At 41.9% G+C, this 22,762-nt stretch overlaps 2 protein-coding genes and 1 pseudogene across 2 annotated transcripts; all 3 read left to right on the top strand.

Annotated features, from left to right (window-relative positions):
- The first annotated feature begins 689 nt into the window (after positions 1-689).
- LOC143621380 (26S proteasome non-ATPase regulatory subunit 13 homolog B-like) lies at positions 690-5,146 on the top strand. The gene is made up of 6 exons (XM_077092817.1): positions 690-895; positions 2,735-3,181; positions 3,259-3,339; positions 3,718-3,914; positions 3,996-4,095; positions 4,828-5,146. The coding sequence occupies exons 1-6, from the start codon at positions 746-748 to the stop codon at positions 5,011-5,013; spliced, it is 1,161 nt and encodes a 386-aa protein (XP_076948932.1). The 5' UTR covers positions 690-745; the 3' UTR covers positions 5,014-5,146.
- Positions 5,147-7,484: 2,338 nt separating this feature from the next.
- LOC143621335 (uncharacterized) lies at positions 7,485-8,985 on the top strand (annotated as a pseudogene).
- Positions 8,986-20,321: 11,336 nt separating this feature from the next.
- Positions 20,322-22,409, top strand: LOC143621334 (pentatricopeptide repeat-containing protein At1g31920-like). The gene has a single exon (XM_077092787.1). The coding sequence runs from the start codon at positions 20,572-20,574 to the stop codon at positions 22,396-22,398; it is 1,827 nt and encodes a 608-aa protein (XP_076948902.1). The 5' UTR covers positions 20,322-20,571; the 3' UTR covers positions 22,399-22,409.
- The last annotated feature ends 353 nt before the right edge of the window (positions 22,410-22,762 follow it).

Raw genomic sequence — 22,762 nt, 5'->3', positions numbered from 1 at the left:
AAAACCAAAATTGTATCGAATTGATCGAAACCAAAAAAAGATCAAAACGAAACTAAAAAACTGAAACTAAAAAACCCAACCAAAACGAAACAAAAAACCGAAAACGAATCCGAAATCGAACCATCCAGTGAGAAAACTCGAAAGAAACCGAAACCCAACCCGTCCAGTGCGAAAACTTGTGTCGGCATGAAATCTGATCGGAGCCAAAACCTAAACCGATCTCGTTCCAATCCAAAACCTGTTTCAACCCAAACCTGTCACTTTTCCTTAAGACACTAATCCACATCGACCCATATATTTAAAGTTTTTGACCTGGAAATAAGAACGTGAAATTTCAAGTGACCTATTTTGACTCATTTAGTTAAAACCTATGACCCAAACCAACCTATATAAATTTTAAAACAACCTAAATTAACTCATTTAAAATGGTGTGTGTCAAGATTGCCACCTCTACCGAAAAGGTAACAACCATGGGCATCTAGGGGCGTGTAAACATGGTCAGACCAGTGAGACCCGACTCAAACCCGTTTAATGGTATTCTTAGATCCGAGAACCGAATATATTAAATAACCGGGTCAGTTGGGTCGGCATGCAAAATTTCAGTAACCGGGTCGGGTCAAAATCAATCAATATTTAAGCTTAAACAATGGGGTTCATCCCAAATCGATCCTTGGTTTCTTGGAGAAAAAGAAACCTCAGGCTTTGAATCAAAAACACACACACAGACACTCAATCGCCGTTGGTGATGGCAGCTCTTGAGTACCTGGATTCTCTCCGTAGCTCTCACCCTGAGCTATCCGATTGGTACAACACGCTTGCAGATCTCTACCAGAGGAAGCTATGGCACCAACTCACTCTTAAGCTCGAACAATTCGTCGCACTCGCTGTTTTCCAGGTCCTTTTAATATATATATATATATATATATATATATATATATATATATATTGTTTATTAATAATCGAGAGCTTATTTATTGACTCTTTGTATTAATTACGTCATCCAGGGTTTAATTTTGCTGGAAATTTGCGATACAGATTTGAGTTAGTGTTTATAAATTTAGGGCATATGGTGTCTTAGTGTGTTATAGGCAGTGTTGTAGAACTTGCTTGCGGTGGGGTAGGGACTAATTGGGATTAATCGGATTGAAACTTATATGTAGTTTTCTAAATATAAATATGTATACCAAATTTTCTATATAAAATTCAGTTTTGGCCGATATTGAGCAAACAGTGATTAATCGGCGACTAGTCCGTGGGGTACTTATTAGCGATTAATTGGTGCCCACATGGGATTTTTACAACCATGCTTATTAGGACATATAGTACAGAAGAATGCTAAAATCAACTATATGTTGTAATGAAGTATACAAATGCTTGATTTCTGAATGCCATGATTTGATGATTTTTAAGATTTAAGAACAGAGGTTGAGATTCTGTGTTAGCGTTATAGCCAAGTCGACAACCCAACGAAAGAAGAAAAGTATCTTGTTTATATAGTATATGTTTTATGTGGAAAATATTAAAAGGTAATACATTACGTTTTATTTCCTTTTTCTAGTGTATCTAATTATCTGTACACGCATAAAATTTCTTTGTGAAAAGTTAAGAGGAATTTACCTGTTACTATACTTATCTTGGTATAAGGAATTAAGAGTTAGTTTTGTATTGTTAATAAAGTGAAAAAAAAGGTTCCTTTGATATGGGACTGTGGGATAATTCCGGTGATATGAGTTGTAGAAATCTTACATTTAAACTCTAAAGCTTCAACAAGTTGCTTTAATTATAAAGATCCTAGATGTTATATATATGGGAGTTGGGAAAAGTGAATATGAGGCTGTCACGCATCTTATCTTAGATGCAAAACATGTCAAAACTGCATAGTTTGATTAAGTTACATCAAACTATGGGATTTAAATTAAATTGTGCAAACTAACTTTTTTAATTCACTCGTGGTTGATTGCAATCTATGTAACTGATATGGATTCTCTGTTGGCGTTTTATAACCTGAAAGTGTCATCTTTCTTTTTCATAGCGCTCAAAATTTTATTTTTATTAAGCACCTCCATGAATGAAAATGCACAATCACCATTGTGCAAGATGCAAAGAAAAGATGCAAAGTGCAACTAGGTTGCATCATGCATGCATACTAGAAGTTTTTTTATTGGGTAGCGGTGGCATATTCATAGGACCTGCATATATATCATTTCTGACTTGATTTTGAAGAAGAGTATATATTATTCGGAAGACAGCCCGACTTGTAATTTGAAGACATTTAATTAAAACCATGCAGTTCTGATTTGCTCTTAACCAAAACAATGTTTTACCTTCAAGTAATAAACATATCTATATGCAAGTCCATATGCTAAAACAATGTTTTTACTTTCAACAAAACCTTCTTCATCCTATTTCTTTCTATATTTTGGGTTTGGTTGCACTAAATGTTCATAACCATGGGAACAACCAACCAATCAATGTAAACAGTCACAATTCATTGTAAGCTTATTTGTAGCGTTTTGGGTATCATCATGTTCTAAAATCAAATCAGTTTTATTAAAGTTAGTACTTGGTAGTTAGTAATGCATACTCATGTACTTCTTGCACTTTCTTCTTTGATTTTTCAGGTTGACAGTTAACTGTTAGCAGCTTTTTAAAAATACAAATAAGCTTTATTTCTCTCTCTTTTTTTTTAATTTCACATTTATGCTCATGAACTCCTTTGTTATTTGTATTTCAGGCTGGCGATGCTCTAATACAACTATATAATAATTTTATCACTGACTTCGAGACTAAGATCAATCTTCTCAAGCTTGCACGTTTTGCTGTTATAGTGTCTCGTCAGTACTCAGATAAAGTAGATGCCATCAGCTATCTTGAAGGAGTGATTGAAAAGCTCAGAGCTACTAAAGAGTCGCGCATAGGTGAACCAATCCTTTATATTAAGATGCAAATAGCAGCTTTTAATCTTGAAAAGGGCGATCAAAAGGAGTGCAAGAATCTTCTAGATGATGGGAAGAGTACACTTGATAGCATGACTGACATTGACCCATCTGTGTATGCTAATTACTATTGGGTGTCGTCTCAGTACCATAAATCTCGCCAAGAGTTTGCTGAGTTTTACAAGAGTTCTCTACTTTATTTGGCCTACACCTCGGTGGAATCTCTCTCAGATTCATTTAAGCTGGTATGTTTTAGTGAAATTAGTTACTTACGTATTTGATTTTTAACTTTTATGTCACTGATTTATGTTTGTGTTTACAGGATCTGGCATTTGATCTATCTTTATCTGCTTTACTGGGAGATAACATTTACAACTTTGGAGAACTACTTGCACATCCAATAGTGAGTGCCACTTATTACCTTTTGACATGATATTGGTCCTTTTGTTATGTGCTCTACGACATGGTTTTCTTCGAACCACATTTATTTAGATTAATGATTTTTAAATACTAACCTATGGGCTTTGATTTTTATATACATGTTATCCAAAAGCTTACATATTTATTTGTTTGTATATACGTGTGTGTGTGTATAGACTATAGATAACTTACACATTCAACCACATGTGCACAGTTGCATATCTAATTATTAGCTCAAGAAAGCCCTCTGAATAAAAACCTGACCTGGAAGTTCTATGGAAGTTATTTTATTTTATCGCATGATGTAACGGCATTTCTTTACGAGCTCAAAAGGTAATTACATTAATTTGAACATGCGCAGATTAAAAGTCTACTTGGGACAAAGGTTGAATGGCTCTACTATATTCTTGAAGCATTCAATGCTGGAGATCTTGTTCGCTATCAAGAATTATGCCGTGTTCATGCAGCGTCACTGAACGCCCAGCCTGCTTTGGTGGCGAATGAGAAGAAGCTTCTAGAAAAGATTAACATTCTCTGCTTGATGGAAATTATCTTCAGGTTTCTAATCTCTTTGCAAAGTTCTTGCATATATTAACCACAGAAGCTGTTTTTAATGCATTCTTTTTTCTGTGCATGCAGTCGGCCATCAGAAGACAGAACCATTCCATTGACCATCATTGCAGAGCGGACTAAACTGACAGTTGAAGATGTTGAATATCTTCTGATGAAGAGTTTATCTGTAAGTCTGCTTTTATTTTTTTAATATATAGAATATCATTCTTGTCCAACTTAAAAATAGCAATTACTAATGAATAGAATGGGCTGTTGCGACCCATGTACTAAATATGGGTGTCTACGAGCCGAGCCACTTCTGAGCTGCTAGAGATCGACTTGCTAAAAGCTCTTTTAATAAACGAGCTCGAGCCAGAGCTTCATATAGGCTTGGTTAGGTTTGCGAGCCTAAATGAGCTTATTTTGTATATAATAGTAACAATTTTATTTTATTTAATATAATTTATTTTTACATAATAAATGTTATTACATAATGTAATATTATGTTCATGTACATACTTAAAATTATAAAAATATGTACATGTAATAAAGCAGCTAACTAGTAATAAAACTATCTGAGCTGGGCTCGAGCCTGTAAAATTAATCACGAACATAACATGGGCTCCTCGAATTTAAACGAGCCAAATCAGCTAGGCTCGTTTGCACCCGTCCCTATTCACCTTCCCGATGTGGTCCTCTCTCTCTCTCTCTCTGTCTCTGTTTAATGTATTGAAAAATACTTAAAAGTAGTGGATGCCTGGATGGTAAATGATGAGTATAGGCCTATAGAGCATAGGTGAGGTGACAAATAAATAAATAATGAATGGTGAATGAGCCAATGAGGAGTATGACACATGGTCTTATAAATGAGAATTTTAAGTTTATTATTCATTATGGATATGGATTATGTATATTGTAGGTGCATCTTATTGAGGGGATAATTGATCAAGTTGAAGGAACAGTTTACGTGTCATGGGTGCAACCTCGAGTTTTGGGAATAAGCCAAATCAAATCTTTGCGTGATCGGTTGGACAACTGGGTTGGGAAAGTACACACTGCTCTGGTATCTGTTGAAGCAGAAACACCGGATTTAGTTGCATCTTAAGTTTTGTATTTCGATAATGTTGTTTCTTGTTTTGTAATACTTACGAGGATAGTTTGTTACTGTGTTGATGATGATGATGATGAAGTTATTGGGAGGTGGATTAAGTTTGTGTAAGATACCTATTTGTTTTCTTTTTCGTTGTTTTAATGCCAGACTGCAAGCACAAAGAAGAGTTGTGGAACGTTTGTTTGACCTAAATTAAGTTTCGGTTATAACTTTTTGATTGTAGAGATAACAATGCACCACGTATCATGACATGTAGGTAGCTGAAACGTAAACGAGCGAGTTTGGGTTTGTTTAAATAATGAGGTGACAAATAAATAAATAATGAATGGTGAATGAGCCAATGAGGAGTATGACACATGGTCTTATAAATGAGAATTTTAAGTTTATTATTCATTATGGATATGGATTATGTATATTGTAGGTGCATCTTATTGAGGGGATAATTGATCAAGTTGAAGGAACAGTTTACGTGTCATGGGTGCAACCTCGAGTTTTGGGAATAAGCCAAATCAAATCTTTGCGTGATCGGTTGGACAACTGGGTTGGGAAAGTACACACTGCTCTGGTATCTGTTGAAGCAGAAACACCGGATTTAGTTGCATCTTAAGTTTTGTATTTCGATAATGTTGTTTCTTGTTTTGTAATACTTACGAGGATAGTTTGTTACTGTGTTGATGATGATGATGATGAAGTTATTGGGAGGTGGATTAAGTTTGTGTAAGATACCTATTTGTTTTCTTTTTCGTTGTTTTAATGCCAGACTGCAAGCACAAAGAAGAGTTGTGGAACGTTTGTTTGACCTAAATTAAGTTTCGGTTATAACTTTTTGATTGTAGAGATAACAATGCACCACGTATCATGACATGTAGGTAGCTGAAACGTAAACGAGCGAGTTTGGGTTTGTTTAAACCTGGATCAATGTGTTGAAGGATATATTAGTTGGTTTTGTAAATCGTAATGAGTTTTAATTTGGAGTTGCTGCCGGGGTTTAGATTCCACCTGACGGATTATGAATTGGTTATGTATTACCTTTGTTGCAAGTGTGTGTTGCAGCCGAATTCATTGATAATTGTGTAAATTGATCTCTATAAGTTCAATCCATGGTAGTTTCTTGGTAATTTTGACTTTCATCAATTTGTTTTTCCCCTAATATCACAATTTTGATTCATTTTTGTGTTATTTTCATAATTTCGATTCGTTTTTGCACTAATTTCATCACCTCAATGGCTCAATTCGTTTTTGCCCTAAATTCACCATCTCAATTTGTGTTTCCCCTAGTTTCATAATCTCGATTCAATTTTTCTATAATTTAACTGTCTCGGTTCATCTGTGCCCTACTTTGTTGCATGTAGAATGTTTTCGAGTTGTATAGGGCAACAATGTAATGGTGGTGGCAGTCAGTGGCTTTGAAGACGAAGGGCCAGAAGAGGGAAAGCACATGGATGCATAATGCTTGACATAGGGGGTGAAAAAAAGGTCGTCTATGAGGATTCAAATATCCCGGCCGAGCTGAAATAATATGTCCATAAGCCCTAACGAGTAACAATATATATAACCTAATTTCTTTTAAAAAGACGTTTAACGTTGTAACAATAAACATAACAAAAATACAGTATTAACGTCAAATACAGTATTATCTAACGACTAACCGATGATTTGTGAAGCTCTCGTAGCATTAAAAAAAACATACCTTGGTCATTGGTAGCTGGCTTGGTCCTATTTTGTTATTTTGTAACAGGGGTGTTCACGGTTCGGTTCGAAACCGTGAAACCGCCCAACCGGTCATCGGTTCGGTTTCATGGTTGGGTTTTTTCTTAAGTTTCGGTCGGTCGGTTTCAAAAATTTCAAACCGTAGCGAACGGTTTGGTTTACGGTTTATACCGAAAACCAATCGTATAAAACCGGACCGTATTGTATAATTTAATTATGTTTAATTTCTTAAAATATCTTATTATATGAATATATTTGTTAAATTAGAACTAGTAATGTATATAATATATATTAACTGCAGACATGCAATGAAGTAGAAAATATGATAAGTCAAACCGTTAACTTTTTGATGTATTTTGGCATATTAAAGTTTGTTCACATGATTATTTTGATGTGTGTTTCGAACAACTTGTGTTTACACTTAGACCATGAACATATCGTGTTTAAACATGTTTGATATTTGCAAATTATTGACAACTTTACTATAAATATAGCATACCATATGTCGAACAATTTGTATAAAAACCCGTAAGGCCCAAACCGGAGTAACGGTTTGGTTTGGGTTGGTTTAAATGTTCTACGGTTTGGTTATGGTTTGCAAAAACTAAAAACCGTTACTAACGGTTTGGTTCGTGGTTTGACCCTAAAACCGCCCGTGAGCCGGTCCTGGGTATATTACCCCTACAATGGTAATGCTATAAACCTAAACCCGAGTTTCTTTGTGCCTCCCTCCCCTTAAACCCTCAATAACCACCGTCATGGAACCCAGCCTCCAACTGCAACTGCAACTGCAACCATCAACCACCACCCAAAAACCAATTAAAAAACGCTTCATCCAAAACCAAATCCCAGACTACATCACCAACAACCAATCCCTCGACGCCGCCATCTCCCTCCTCCCTTCCAACTACAACTTCGAGATCCGCAAGTCCATCTGGCGCGTCCAGTCCACCGGAGCCAAGCGCGTCGCCCTTCAGTTCCCCGAGGGCCTCTTAATGTACTCCTTAGTCATCTCTGACATCCTCACCACCTTCTCCGACATCGAAACCTGCTTCGTCCTTGGTGACGTCACCTACGGCGCCTGCTGCGTCGATGACCTCTCCGCCGCCGCCTTGTCCGCAGACTTCTTAATCCATTACGGCCACAGCTGCCTTGTCACCCTCGAACACACCGTCATCCCCTGCCTTTATGTGTTTGTCGATATTAAGATCGACGTCACGCGCTTAATCGAAACCGTAAAGTTAAACTTTAAACCTTTTGATTCGGTTCAGGTTGTGCTCGCGGGCACGATACAGTTTGGGACGGCGATTCGGGCTGCGAAAGCGGAATTGGAGAATGTTGGGTTTAGGGTTTTGGTTCCCCAGTCGAAGCCGTTGTCGGCTGGGGAGGTGTTGGGGTGTACTGCACCTACTATATCTAAGAGCCAGTTTAATAATGTGAATGATAATGGGAATGTAAGGGAAGTCGTTTTGGTATTTGTGGCGGACGGTCGGTTTCATTTGGAGGCGTTTATGATTGCGAATCCTGGGATTAAGGCGTTCCGGTACGATCCGTATATCGGGTCGTTGTTTTTGGAAGAGTATGATCATAAGGGGATGAAGGAGTGTAGGAAGAATGCGATATTGAAGGCGAAAAACGCGAGACATTGGGGGATTGTGTTGGGGACGTTAGGGAGGCAAGGGAACCCGAAGATTCTTGATCGGCTGGAGAAGAAGATGGAGGAAAAAGGTTTATCGTGGACGATTGTATTGATGTCGGAGCTGTCGCCTGCGAGGGTTGCTTTGTTTGGTGAATCGGTTGATGCGTGGATTCAAATTGCATGTCCTAGGTTATCGATTGATTGGGGAGACGCGTTTGTGAAGCCGTTGTTGAATCCGTTTGAAGCGGAAATTGCTCTTGGTGATCTTCCTGGCTGGTGGGAGAAAGAGAAAGAGGAGAAGAAGAAACCTGTGGATAATGATGACTCTGGTTGCGATGATGGTGTTGATTGTTGCGGGAAGATGGGAAATTGCTGTGGTAATAATAATAAAAATGGTTTGAAGGGTTTAGAGGAGAACGTTGCAGATTATCCGATGGATTATTATTCGCAAGATGGAGGCGAGTGGAACTCTTGTTACTCAAAGAAGCCAATGCGTAAGGCCGCTGTTTTGAAGTGATAAGTTATCATCGATTAGTTGTTTTGATTTTGTTATATACAAGAAATGCAGTCCTTGATGTGGATGGTGACTAACTTTTGCTTATATCTACTACATCCATGAAGTATTAGGGTGGTTCTATATGCTTTTGGTTTTTATATTTGTGATTCATATTTTGTTCCTTTAATATGTGGCTTTACTACCAAGATTTTGATTGTTTGATAGTATTAGTAGGAAGTTACAAGATATTTACCTGTTTCATAGCTATAGCATTAATGGATATTATGATGAGATCGATCGTTAGACTTTCAATCTTGTAACGTAAAGTGGCTTTAGGTTTTTCATGTTTTCGGTCGCAGATTATTATTCTTTATCATGCTTGGTTTGGAAATTGAGGGAATTGGTATGGAGTAAGTTCTAACAAATTACTTCAACCAAAGGAATTAACATTCGAATAGAGTACGAGTCTATGTTGTTAACTAATAAAATTCCCATCTTCATATATCTCTTGACACCCCTCCTCCCTTAGTTTTGTAACTAGACCTTTTGAAATTAAACTATACTTGGTTAAACCGACCGACCCGTCTACGATTCAGGTAGACGGGTAGAAAAATATTTTACATTTTTTACTCGAATAACCATTTTTTTATTTAACTAGAACCCACATAACTTGGTTTATTCCCAAAACATCGGTTCAATTCAACCTGTTTCCTTTACTATGTCGCTTATTATCAAAACAAGCTAATAGGTTTCGGAGCATCGAGCATGCTTATTGCTGTTCCAACCAAACCTGCTAAGTTACTTTCAAATAGATGCTCATATTTTATTTGACATTAACAGAAAAGTACAAGAGGTTACTAAGATGGATTAGATGATATAGTTGGTAATCGGAAACTAAACAACTATTTATATGTTGCTTCTAGTACATAGCGAAAGGGAACAATGCACAACAATTGGGATTCTGTAATGAACAGCTTGGCATATTCGACGGAAATAACTGGAACATAGATTATGGGGGATACAAATCCCCTTAATAAGGTTTTTGAAATAGAGAGTAATAGAGATGAACGTCGTAGCAACCTTTTTGCGATTATAGACAAAGCTCAGGGTTTCACTATTTGAGAGTGTGCCAAGACCGATTGTAAGCTCGTACAAATTGAGGACTTGATGGTAATGTTTATTAATAATTCCGAATGATATTTTTGTAGTTGCAAACTTATTTGGACATTCCTGAACAATGCCTATTACTAGTTCCGAATGATATTTGAGAGTCACATTTACGCCACTGAAAGTCAAAATACCACAATCCGTGGCTTTTTGCCCCATCTTTATGAGTCCCTCCGCTTAGCGACATTTCTGGACGATGTTAATTTGAGGGGCAATTTGGTCTTTTTTACATTCACAATACATACTATGATGGTATTTTACCTTCATGTTTTATGTTCACACACTATGCGTCTCTAAACTTTTCTTCCTATATAAGGTAACACCCTAAACAATTCTTCTTCCACACCATGCCGCCGCTGTCCACCACCTGCTTGATCCTCAAATCACCGTCGCCACCGCCAAACGAACTTTAGGGATCTTTTTGCCAAAAAAAATTAAATTACTAGAATGGATCATGTATGAACCCTCCATGGCATAAAGATTAGAAGGATTCTCAAATGGATGAACGAGGTAAGACGACAAGGTTTCTTTAGACCGGCCAACATGACGATCAAAGCATGTAACTAAGGATGTCAAACCAATATACTTCTTTATTTTTCATGAAAAAAATCGTTAATCTACTTTTGGTATATTAAAGTTCCTCATGTTGTCTAAAAATAATAGACTGTTAGGAGGAAAATTCATCCATTTAACAAAAATAGTTTCCATTATTGTCTCCATTTGAAGAGGTAGGTCCCAGCAGAGCCCAGTTGGACCCGCAAGACTCACCTTGAAGAGGGACGTCTGCGCAAAGACCAACTGGTTCCGCAGGACCCACCATGCTCAGAGAGATGAAGACCTTACGCGCAGTACGCAAGCTGTTCCCGCAGGAAAAGCCTCCCAATGGTGAAGTACCCCGCCTGTTCCCGCAGCTGCGGATACAAGCCATCAGGGAAGGCTACCCGCACTAATAGCAAGGCTACGCGCACAAGGCACTAACTCTCAATAATTCAGTAATGTCACCTGAAGAAGGAATGAGCAAGGCGGGAATACTCCCGCCCAAATGAGCCAGTCCGTACGCTTCTGGAGGATCTTTTGTACTATACCTGCCAAGGTATGGACAAAATAGACAAGATCTGACCAAAGCAGCCCATGAACCAATCACAGGGTGACAGCTCACTGACAACAGTACGACGAGCAGCACGCTCTAGTACTTAATGTCACTATCAGCCGCTGCCTACTTACCAACCCTCATCGTGGCACGTACATAGCCTGCAGTTGGTGGAAAAGGAATAGTACACAGCCGGCCATGTCACTATCAGCCGCTGCCTACCCACCAACCACCAGCATGGCACGTGCGAAGCCCACAGTTGGTAGAAAAGGAATATTATACAGCTGGCTGTACCTGCTTGGAAACCTACCTTCGGCTATAAATACTCCAACACCTTGGAACGGTATCATCACATCTTATCATATACTATCTCATACTCACATATCTGCTCTACCTATTTCTCTTAATATACACTTATATTCAGAGCAATCTAGTCTGATTCTCACGCTGGAGGGTGGTCACAAGGAGGAACCCCCCCTTCTCAGTGACGAGCTCACGGTGTCTGTTTTGCAGGTCATCAGAAGAACAACCATCTTTGCCAGACCTAACCCTCGTGGGAAACATCTACTTAACCCCCAGATTATCCGTAATCTGCCGGGGTCACTTAGTGTTTCTTCATTGGCGCCATCCGTGCATAAAAGCTAGAACTTAATTCTTTCAGTTTTTTCAAAACTTCTGGAAAGATGGTTAACGTTACTCCGGTCCCAAGGCCAGCGAGTGACCAAGAAACCCCGGTAACAAAAACCCCAGCTACTGGGGGGAACACCGGCGAGTACACAAATTTTACGAACACTACCCCGGTTACCCAAGCCGGGGCAAGTGCAGTAAATTTTACGAACACTACCCCGGTTACCCAAGCCGGGGCAAGTGCAGTAAACAATCCTTCACTGGGATTCACCGATACCCAGTTGGAGAAACAACAGACGAGACTCCCCCGCCAAACACTTGATCAAGTTAAAGCGTGGGCGGAAGCACGTCAGAGGGAATTCCAAGCTGAGTTGGATGAATGCTTACGTTCACTCCAACAGGCTGACGAATTCGGAAGCACTCGACAACAGCTCAACATGAGCAATGAGTGCGAATACTGGGACGATGATCGGGAGGAGTCCGACAGCGACGCAAACCCTCGTCATAGAACGAAAGGGAAGCGCAAAGAAACGGACTTCCAACCGAGAAGGAATTTTGGAGAAACCTTCAAACCAAAAAACGCGGGACGAAACCCACGTGACTTCTCCAAAACCTTTAGACCAACTGCTGCAAATGCGGGAACGTCCAAATTTGCAAGGGACATTGCGGAAGCAATTGCCCCGAGAAGTGCCAAACAAATGTCCAATATAGGCACATATGATGGTATATCTGACCCAGACGATCATTTGAACAGATTCATAGCGGGGGCAACCGTCAGCAATTGGACGGAACCCACGTGGTGTTACATGTTCCAAATGACGCTTGTTGGGGCAGCCAGAGCGTGGTTCGACCGTCTACCGGTCCACCACATCTACGATTGGGCAGACTTCCAGCAGAAGTTCAGCCAACACTTCAGCCAACAACGAAAGTATACCGAAGAGCAATGGACGATCCTCAACTGCATCCGAGAGGAAGATGAGTCATTACTAGACTTCATCACTCGCTTCAACTCAAAGAAGCTGAGTCTGGGTACCATAAGCGAGGATCTTGTTCGCGCAGCTTTCATCCAAGGCGCCGAATACCTAGAGCTTATTCGCACATTGACGGGTAAAGACGGCATGCCATCCACATGGGATGCCATCATGACAGCAGCTAAACGCTTCGCGGAAACGGAAAAGCAACTGGGTAGGGATCTTCCCCAGAGCACAAACCTCTACACTCAGAAAACAAGAGAAAACAACGTCCTTACCGCCCGACTAAACAAAAAGAGGAAGCTAGGTATTTGGCAGTCAAGGGTAAACTTTGACACCTCATCCGGCTCGCACCCTCGGTTAGGCGGAAAGGATAACATGCAGTTGTCGAACCGGAACTCCAGATGGACGCCACTCACCAAAAGCGTCACCGAGATATTCGCCACCGAGAGGCTCCCATGGCCAGAGGCTCCAATTATCCGACAGCGTCCAAACGCTGATCAAAGCAAATCCTGTGACTTCCACAGGACAAAAGGCCACACCACCAAGGAATGCGTAGACTTGAAGGACGTCGTCGAAGCATTTGTCAGAGATGGAAAACTCACACACCTCGTGGCGTAATGAACGCTGAGCAGGCTAATGCGTGTAGAACCCCAGTTGGGGAAAACACGAATGATACTGCAGCTTCAATGTTGGAGACTACATACTGCGTAAACAACGAGATTCCGAACCAGGTGCATATCGGCTCGAAAGCCTCGATGACACCCTCATCCCAAGAACATGGAAGGGAGCTCAATTACGCAGGCTGCATGTAGATCAATTCCAAACTTGTAAAGAAAAGGCCTAGAGCCACTTCTAATGGAAATGATTCTCCTTTATCACATTGTGTTGATGGTCTTACATTTATACTTATGAACTTTCCACACTGATATGCCGGTATTCACCGCATAAATAAGTGGGGAAGTAAGTCGTTGCGTGTGGACTGCGGCAAAACCCGCATAAACACAAAAAACGGCAAAATTTCTAAGAGATGAGGACAACCTTCACGCAGGTCAGTTATAGGTAAAGTTTGGTCATCCCACTAAATGAAAGTGACTGTCCTACCCGCACAATCATGATAGAGGAAACTGAACATTAACCTATTGACAACCGCGCGTCGAAAGGTTTAACTTATTCAAAACACTGATATGCCGGTATTCACCGCATAAATAAGTGGGGAAGTCGTTGCGTGTGGACGGCGGCAAAACCCGCATAAACACAAAAAACGGCAAAAATTTCTAAGGAAAAGATGAGGAAAACCTTCACGCAGGTCAGTTATAGGTGAAGATTGGTCATCCCACTAAATGAAAGTGACGGTCCTACCCACACACTCATGATAGAGGAAACTGAACACTAACCTATTGACAACCACGTGTCGAAAGGTTAACTTATCCAAAACACTTGGAAAATTGCTAAGTTAAACTAAAGTATGCACGAGCGAATCATATATTGTTTATGAGGCACAAGTGCCAAATTAAACTATAATATGCATGAGCAAGTCATATAACGTTTATAAAGCAAGTCATTAAGTGAAAGTGACGGTCTTACCCGCACAAACATTTATATTTCATAAAAAATTCAAACATTACAAGAATGACCAGGTATCTACCAGCCTACAGTAATGTAAATCTATCCTAACGGTGGGAAGGGATCTCAAGGTTCAAACTTCAGGACCACTCCCTCTAAACCCACTCGAACCCGCACCATCAGTTGGCTGTGGCGGTTCAAGGAAAGTCTTGAGAATGGTTAGCCCATCATCAGCAGCAGCAATTTCGTTCACCTTCTCCACCACTGGATACGGGAAGGCAGCATACTGGTTCACTGCTTGGTCATAGGCAGCTTCAGTGTCCACGTCATAAAGAGGGAAGTGGGAAGGCGGGATGTCCTTCTCAACAAACCCCAGACCAAGCAGGAAACCAGCCTTTTCCCCATCCTCATGGGAAGCGTTGAGGGCTGCGCTCATGGCATCGTCATAAGATGTGTTCGTGAAGATCCGATGCACAACCTACAAAAAGAAAAAAAATATATCAAAAACTTTTCTAAGTATAAAGAAAAGCGTAAAGACATTATTAAGCTACGCATACCTGCGACAACGCTTCTCGTAGAAGCCATTCCTTGGTGATCAGAGCTTCCTGGAGGGCAGCTTGAGCTTGGTCACGGGCGCGTTCGGCTTCACTTTTGTTAAGGTTGGCAAGCAACACTTCCTTAGCAGCAGCCTCTTCAACGCTCTTCAGCTTACGCTCAGTGTGGTCAAGCATACCCCTCTGGTCCAAGATCTCTTGGAGCTTCTTGGCGTCTTCCATGGCCAAGGCATCATGAGCCTGCTGGAGCCTCTCTAGTTTGGCTTTAAGCTCCTCATTCTCGGCGCGCAGAGGCTCAGCAACAGCTTCAGCTTTGATGGCCCTCTCGGTCGCATTCCGCGCAGTTTCCTTAGCCAACCTAAGCTGTTCGTTAACAGCTTGGGTAGCCTTGGAACGGGCCTCGAGCCGGGCCTGAACTTCAACCTCGAGGGCCTTGAAGGCCTTTTCCTTCTCCGCAGCAATGGCGGAAAGTCTCCTGTTCTCCTCCTGGATAGCCCGCGCCTGGGCCACTTCCTGGCTACGCGCCGCCTTTAACTTGTCGTTTTCACGACAAAGCAACTCGACGCGCGGCTGCATCCGGGCAAGGAGAATCCGAAGCTCGTTCGTCAGTCTACCCTCCTGGTAGCTAGACATAGCTTCCCCCAACGCACCACTTGGGGCTGCGTGACGCGCCCACTCGACGCAGTCCACAGCCGTCCGAAGGGTTGTTCCCCGGCGGATGTTCCACCGCGGAACATACACCTCATTGGAATCCGAAACTGCAAAAACAAAAAGCAGTTAGGAAAAGATGATAAAAAAATAGGCCAAAATAACCCAACGCACCTGTAGGGTCGACAACAGGCCGGTAGCCGCCAAACCCATCACCCGAACCTAAGGGATATCCATCCATGAGGTCAGGCAGATGGGAAGGAGGCAGAGATTGGCTAGAAGCCCCAACGCTGAACATACCTGATGAACCGGCCGGGGGCACGGTTGAAGCCGCCGCGGTAGAGACCATCGGAGGTGAACTCACTGGAGGTGAACTCACAACCGTGGCCGCCGCTGCGGAGGAGCCCGCAGAGAAAATCACCGCCGACTCAGTGAAGGATGCAGTAAAGATGGCACTGACAGCCGGCGGAGATGACGTCACAATTGGAAAAGTTGCCTCAACGGGATGAGCAACTGAACCAACACTGCAAACAGGCGCAGCTGCCTGGGTCATCGCCTCCGGTAGGTTGACCAAACCTACCTTCGTGGGTCCAGAACTGCTCCTTCCCGCATCACTTTGGAATGCGGTTACATCCACGCCTACATGAAGACAAGATATTAAAAACAATGGCGGAAAGAATTGCGGGTAAGATAAATAAAAAGTACTTACGAGTTTTCTTAATCTTGAAGGTTCTGACGGGCGGGGACGAACCCGATGGAACTGGCCTCTTCACGCGAGTCACCGTCGTAGAACTTGGTCGCGCGGAGGTGGCAGCTGTCTCAACCTCCGAGACAGTTGTCTCACCACCACCAAGGTTCCCTGCCGCCTCCTCACTTTCGGTCTCCGAGTCAGACCGGTTCCCCTGATCGGCAGTGGAGGCAACCTTCGCCTTGCCCTTCACGCCGGCAGCTTTCTTCTTCCTCACGAAGAAAGGACCATCTGCGGATTCCTCATCAGAAGATGACAAAATTAGAGAAACTCCAGCAGAGGTTTGAGCATGTAGAGGGCGAGGGTTAATGAAACCCTTACCTGGCCGCGTGGCGCTCAAAATTTCGTGGCCTGGCGGGTAGACCTCCACAAACCGATCCGCCGTTTGCTCCAAGATGGGCAACTCGTTCTCGTCGAGAGCACGAGTACCCAGCCGAGCGGGACCACCGCTCTCACGCGGTTGCAGAAGCGACTACAAGTTGTTCCCCTCTGAAAATAAACAGAAACAGTTAGAAGAAAAACCCTAAATCAGCAAAAAGATATGAAGCATACCGTAAGGGATAGAGTTCAAACCGTATTCGAGGACGATGGGAATCTATGGCGCCTCTGCCCCAGCATCCTTCCATACCCAGCTCATCCCAAGCATCACCATCCCAGACTCCGCAAAGCGGTAAACCGGAGTCTGGATCCGGGAGATCTTGGTAAACCATTCCGCCTCCTGGTAGTTGGAGGCGTGAAGGTTCGGGAGTGCCCTCCCGTTCTTGAATGTCATCGCAATAGGGACGACACGGGCAGAGATATAGAAGAACTCCCGCTTCCAAGACCGAAGACTGCGCTCGGTAGCACAGATCTTCAAACCCTTGATCCGAGTGATCAAGGTGTACCAGCCCTGGATGCACCTCCAGGAGTAGAAGGTCATCAGGCGGTCGACGCGGGGCTCAACGCCCAGAATGTGACACACCCATTCAAAGTGGCGAACCTTTGCGATCGCCATCGGGTGCACCTCAGTCAAATGTACACCGTGTTTCTCCAAAACACGGTACACAAACTTCGTCAATGGGAACCTGAGATTCCCATAGATGAAGAATGCAGCATACACCCCTATCTTGCTCTTGGGGGCATCGTACACCGTCTGGTGAGTCTCAGGAAACTCAGGCTCGAAAGGCTCGAGCATGAACTTCTTGATGATGTACTGATAAAGGTCGACGGAAAGAGCACACTGACACTCGCCAACAGTACTCTTATCGTCCTTGTCAGACGCGGACATTGGGTTCTCGGTGTACACCTCAGACTCCTCGGCAGTAGCCTCAGGATCATGAATGGAAGACATGTTTTGGATGTAAAGAAGAACGATTTCAGGAGAATGCTCGACGGAAAAGTTAGAGTATTCGCCGGAAATCGTTTAGAAGAAGAAGAGTGAAGTGAAGGTGTGGATTAAGATGCACCCTCTCCCCCTTTATATACTCATCGCAATGAATGCGATGAATTTAATGCGGAGGACAGAAAGAGCGCAAGTGCAATGAAACTATGACACGTGGAAAGAGCAAGCTGGCAACAGCTGTTGAAAGGACGTGTGCCGTAAAATTCGCGCCCACGCGCCCGAAAACTCGCGCCCATATACCGTCACGTCACTATAACTTCCTGCACGTCCTGAAACTGTCAGAAGAAACCGTCGGACGACGCTAACGTCCCTTCAACAGTTTGGACTGTTCTTATCCTTTCACCAACTCTTCGAATTTCAAAGATTCAAAAAGATTCAAAAATAAGAGGGAATATACCCCCTTACCTTGGTAACCAAGAAACCGTAAGACAAGTGCGGGTACAGTGTCAAGGCAAAACCCTTCACATACTTAGCACCTGCAGGGAATTGAAGCCAAGAATACCTTGGAAGTCAAGTAACTATAAGACGAGTGCGGGTACAGTGTCAAGGCGAAACCCTTCACATACTTAGCACTTGCAGGGAATTAAAACCAAGAAGGATCTTCTAGGCCATGCTTGTGGAAAGGGAAATAACATCCCCGCATAGCAGGAACGTTGAGAACTAGATTGTTTGAAGCTCCAAGATGGAATTGGTTGTTTAACATAATTGATCACTATGTCAAACTACCAAAACCTCGTGGAGAATCTACACAAGTGAAACTCAACGCTCCTGACTTACGAGGAAGTTACACACCTACCCGCATCATACCCAAAGATCAAGCAGAAAAGTCGGGAATTTCTGCACGTGACATTAGGGAAACCGCGGGAAGAATCCCCACGGACAACCTTAAAACTAAAAACCCTTTTCAAAACCCCTTGCTTAAGTCCAAAAGTTCACCTCACTTATTAACAATTCATGAGAAGAACATTGGACTGGGGGGACTTGAAGAGGTAGGTCCCAGCAGAGCCCAGTTAGACCCGCAAGACTCACCTTGAAGAGGGACGTCTGCGCAAAGACCAACTGGTTCCGCAGGACCCACCATGCTCAGAGAGATGAAGACCTTACGCGCAGTACGCAAGCTGTTCCCGCAGGAAAAGCCTCCCAATGGTGAAGTACCCCGCCCGTTCCCGCAGCTGCGGATACAAGCCATCAGGGAATGCTACCCGCACTAATAGCAAGGCTACACGCACAAGGCACTAACTCTCAATAATTCAGTAATGTCACCTGAAGAAGGAATGAGCAAGGCGGGAATACTCCCGCCCAAATGAGCCAATCCGTATGCTTCTGGAGGATCTTTTGTACTATACCTGCCAAGGTATGGACAAAATAGACAAGATCTGACCAAAGCAGCCCATGAACCAATCACAGGGTGACAACTCACTGACAACAGTACGACGAGCAGCACGCTCTAGTACTTAATGTCACTATCAGCCGCTGCCTACTTACCAACCCTCATCGTGGCACGTACATAGCCTGCAGTTGGTGGAAAAGGAATAGTACACAGCCGGCCATGTCACTATCAGCCGCTGCCTACCCACCAACCACCAGCATGGCACGTGCGAAGCCCACAGTTGGTAGAAAAGGAATATTATACAGCTGGCTGTACCTGCTTGGAAACCTACCTTCGGCTATAAATACTCCAACACCTTGGAACGGTATCATCACATCTTATCATATACTATCTCATACTCACATATCTGCTCTACATATTTCTCTTAATATACACTTATATTCAGAGCAATCTAGTCTGATTCTCACGCCGGAGGGTGGTCACAAGGAGGAACCCCCCCCCCCTTCTCAGTGACGAGCTCACGGTGTCTGTTTTGCAGGTCATCAGAAGAACAACCATCTTTGCCAGACCTAACCCTCGTGGGAAACATCTACTTAACCCCCAGATTATCCGTAATCTGCCGGGGTCACCTAGTGTTTCTTCACCATTTTCCCAAAATGTTCATAACTAAATGATCGGACGGAGTAATTTATCAGCCAAGGCAAGTAAATTGTTTACCATTTGTCACTAACTCAGTCGCAAAGAGTAATCCGGAGTCAGTTAAGACGAGTTGATCGTGGTCCATGAGTATGCTACCTTACAAACAAACCGGAACGAGTAGATCGTGGCCGATTAGTTCACGGTCCACGAGTTTTTTATGTTACAAACACTCTGGGCCGACTGGTATGTGTACTAAAACCAAATGACGACTAATATGCAGTTTAAAAGAGTTGAATGACTTTAAAAGAAGTTAAATAAAGATTAAATACAGTGCAAACCATCTTTCAATCCCATGATCTACTCGGCAGTTCGCAATGATCAACTCACAATAAACTCGTGGCCCATGATCTATTCGTCATTTAATTTCACTACACAAGTTAGTCGGCCCGGTCTGTTTGCAACGTAACATGCTCGTGGACCACGATCTACTCGTCTTGACTGATTCCGGCGAGTTTATTGTTTAACAATTTACTCGTCTCGTCTGAGTTAATGACAAATGGTCAATTGTGATTGGCTAAACAATTTACCAATTGTTACTTTGTCCGGTTATTTAGTTTTGAATATTTTAGGGATTCTTTAAAAAGTGAAGGCAATAATGAAAACTCGATATATTAAATAGATATTATGGGAATTTTCTCAAATGTTATACAAAGTTTGATAAACTGACCTATTAAAAAATTGACATGTTAACAGCCTACAAATTTATGGAGCTATGTTTCATGTGGAGCCCATGTTTAAAAAGCATTATCCTATCCTTTATCTACATACTTTCTTTGGCTGATACTTGCTCTAAATCTCACAGATGAGATTCCCTCACCCCAAGGAAAAAAAAACACAAAATCACCATCACTTCCTAAATTAATTAAACTCCTCATCATCAAAGCACACACACAAAAGCATCCATTAATATATGCATAGCTAACATAATGGCTGGGACATCAGTCCACCACAATCTCCTCTTACCACAACCACAAGAACAACGCCATCACACAAAAGCAATTGATTTCACTTCAAGAGAGCAAGAATGCATCTCCCTCATCAAAAACTGCAAAAATATTCAAGAACTGAAGCAGTCCCATTCACTAATCCTCAAACTAGGCTTAAATTATAGTTCTTTTTGCACATCAAATCTTCTATCAACTTGTGCTTTGTCCAGTTGGGGCAGCATGGACTATGCCCAATTGATTTTCCAACAAATCGACGGTCCGGATTCGTTTGAATTTAATACAATGATCAGAGGCCATATTATTAAAGACATGAATCTAGATGAAGCTGTTATGTTATATAACCAAATGCTTGAAGTGGGAATTCAACCAAATAACTTCACATATCCATCAATTCTCAAAGGGTGTGCTTATTTACAAAGACTTAAAGAAGGGATGCAGTTTCATTGCCACGTTGTCAAGTATGGGCTTCAAGATGATGTGTTTGTGCAGAACAGTTTGATTAATGTGTATGGAAAGTGCGGTAAATTAACAGAATCTTGTTCTGTTTTTGAACAAATGGATGATTTTGATAGAACATTGGCTACATGGAGTGCCATAATTGCAGCTCATGCTAGTAAGCAAATGTGGAGTGAGTGCATTGGCTTGTTTCAAGAGTTGACTAGTCAAAGTTGTTGGCGGGCGGAGGAGAGTGTGTTAGTAAGTGTCCTATCTTCATGTACCGATTTGGGTGATTTAGATTCGGGAAGGTCTACACACGCGTTTTTGATAAAGAACTTAAGTGGATTGAATTTGATTGTGGAGACTTCTTTACTAGATATGTATCTAAAATGTGGATCTTTGGTCAAAGGGTTGACCATATTCGAACGAATGAAGGTGAAAAACCAATGGTCTTACAGTGTCATGATATCAGGGCTGGCGTTTCACGGTTATGGCACCGAAGCATTAAGGGTATTTTCGGAAATGCTTGAAAAAGGATTTGAACCAGATGAAGTTGTGTATGTAGGTGTGTTGACCGCATGTAATCAAACAGGCCAAGTTGAAAAAGGTCTTGACTTTTTCAAGAAGATGACTGTTGACCACAAAGTTAAACCCACAATTCAACACTACGGGTGTTTGGTGGATCTCTTAGGTAAAGCGGGAAAAGTCAAAGACGCGTTTGACCTCATTACAAGCCTGCCAATGGAAGCAAATGATGCATTATGGTACAGTTTACTTGATGCTTGTAGGGTTCACCAAGATTTAGAACTAGGAGAAAAAGTTGCAAAAAAGCTACTAAATCTGAACTCACCAGCACCTAATGCGTACGTAATTCTATCAAATATGTACGCAAAAGCCCGGATGTGGGAGAATGTAGCGTTGACCCGAAGAGAAATGGGTCAAAAGGGGTTGATGAAAACACCCGGTTTTAGCTTAATTCAGGTGAAAAGAAAGGTCTATAAGTTTGTATCGAATGACCTAAAGTTGGCCCACTGTAAAGAGTTATCTGATATGATTTACCAGATGGAATGGCAGCTTAAATTCGAAGGGTATTACGCAGATACATCAGAAGTGTTGTTTGATGTAGATGAAGATGAAAAGAGGGAAAGATTGAGCAAACACAGTCAGAAATTGGCAATTGCATTTGGGCTCATTAATACTTCACATGGGTCACCAATTAGGATAGTTAGAAACATGAGAATGTGTAAGGATTGTCACAATTATACCAAATATATTTCATCAATCTTTGAAAGAAGAATTACTGTTAGGGATAGAAATAGGTTCCATCATTTTGAGGATGGAAATTGCTCTTGTAAAGATCATTGGTAATTGTTAAATACATTTAATTATTTAGATTTTCAATGTTAAATTCAGTTTTTATTTATTTATTTATTTATTTATTTATTGTTGAGTTGTGGCAGCTGATGGGAGAAAAGGGCAGCAGGTGGCTCTAACTCTAAATTATTTTCTGCAGATTACTTGTTTTCAAAGTGTTTCTTTTGCCCTAAGTTTTAGATTAGTAAAACTCCAATTGTTTTAGCATATATCCGTGTAACTGTAACACTCACCGAACCATTTAAATCACTCGTGTTACTTTATTTTTCTGTTTAATGTGTATTTTGCACTTGCCAACCCTACTGTTGCTACCAGCCTTCCGCCAGGCAACAGTTGACCGGTCAACACTGGTCAAACA

Source organism: Bidens hawaiensis, unplaced genomic scaffold (assembly GCF_021521415.1).
Source record: "Bidens hawaiensis isolate Kalapana, Puna unplaced genomic scaffold, B.hawaiensis_p1.1 tig00002839_1, whole genome shotgun sequence".
NCBI classification, from domain to species: Eukaryota; Viridiplantae; Streptophyta; class Magnoliopsida; order Asterales; family Asteraceae; genus Bidens; species Bidens hawaiensis.
The sequence above is the reverse complement of the archived record's forward strand: the minus strand, read 5'-3'. Positions and strand labels throughout refer to the sequence as shown.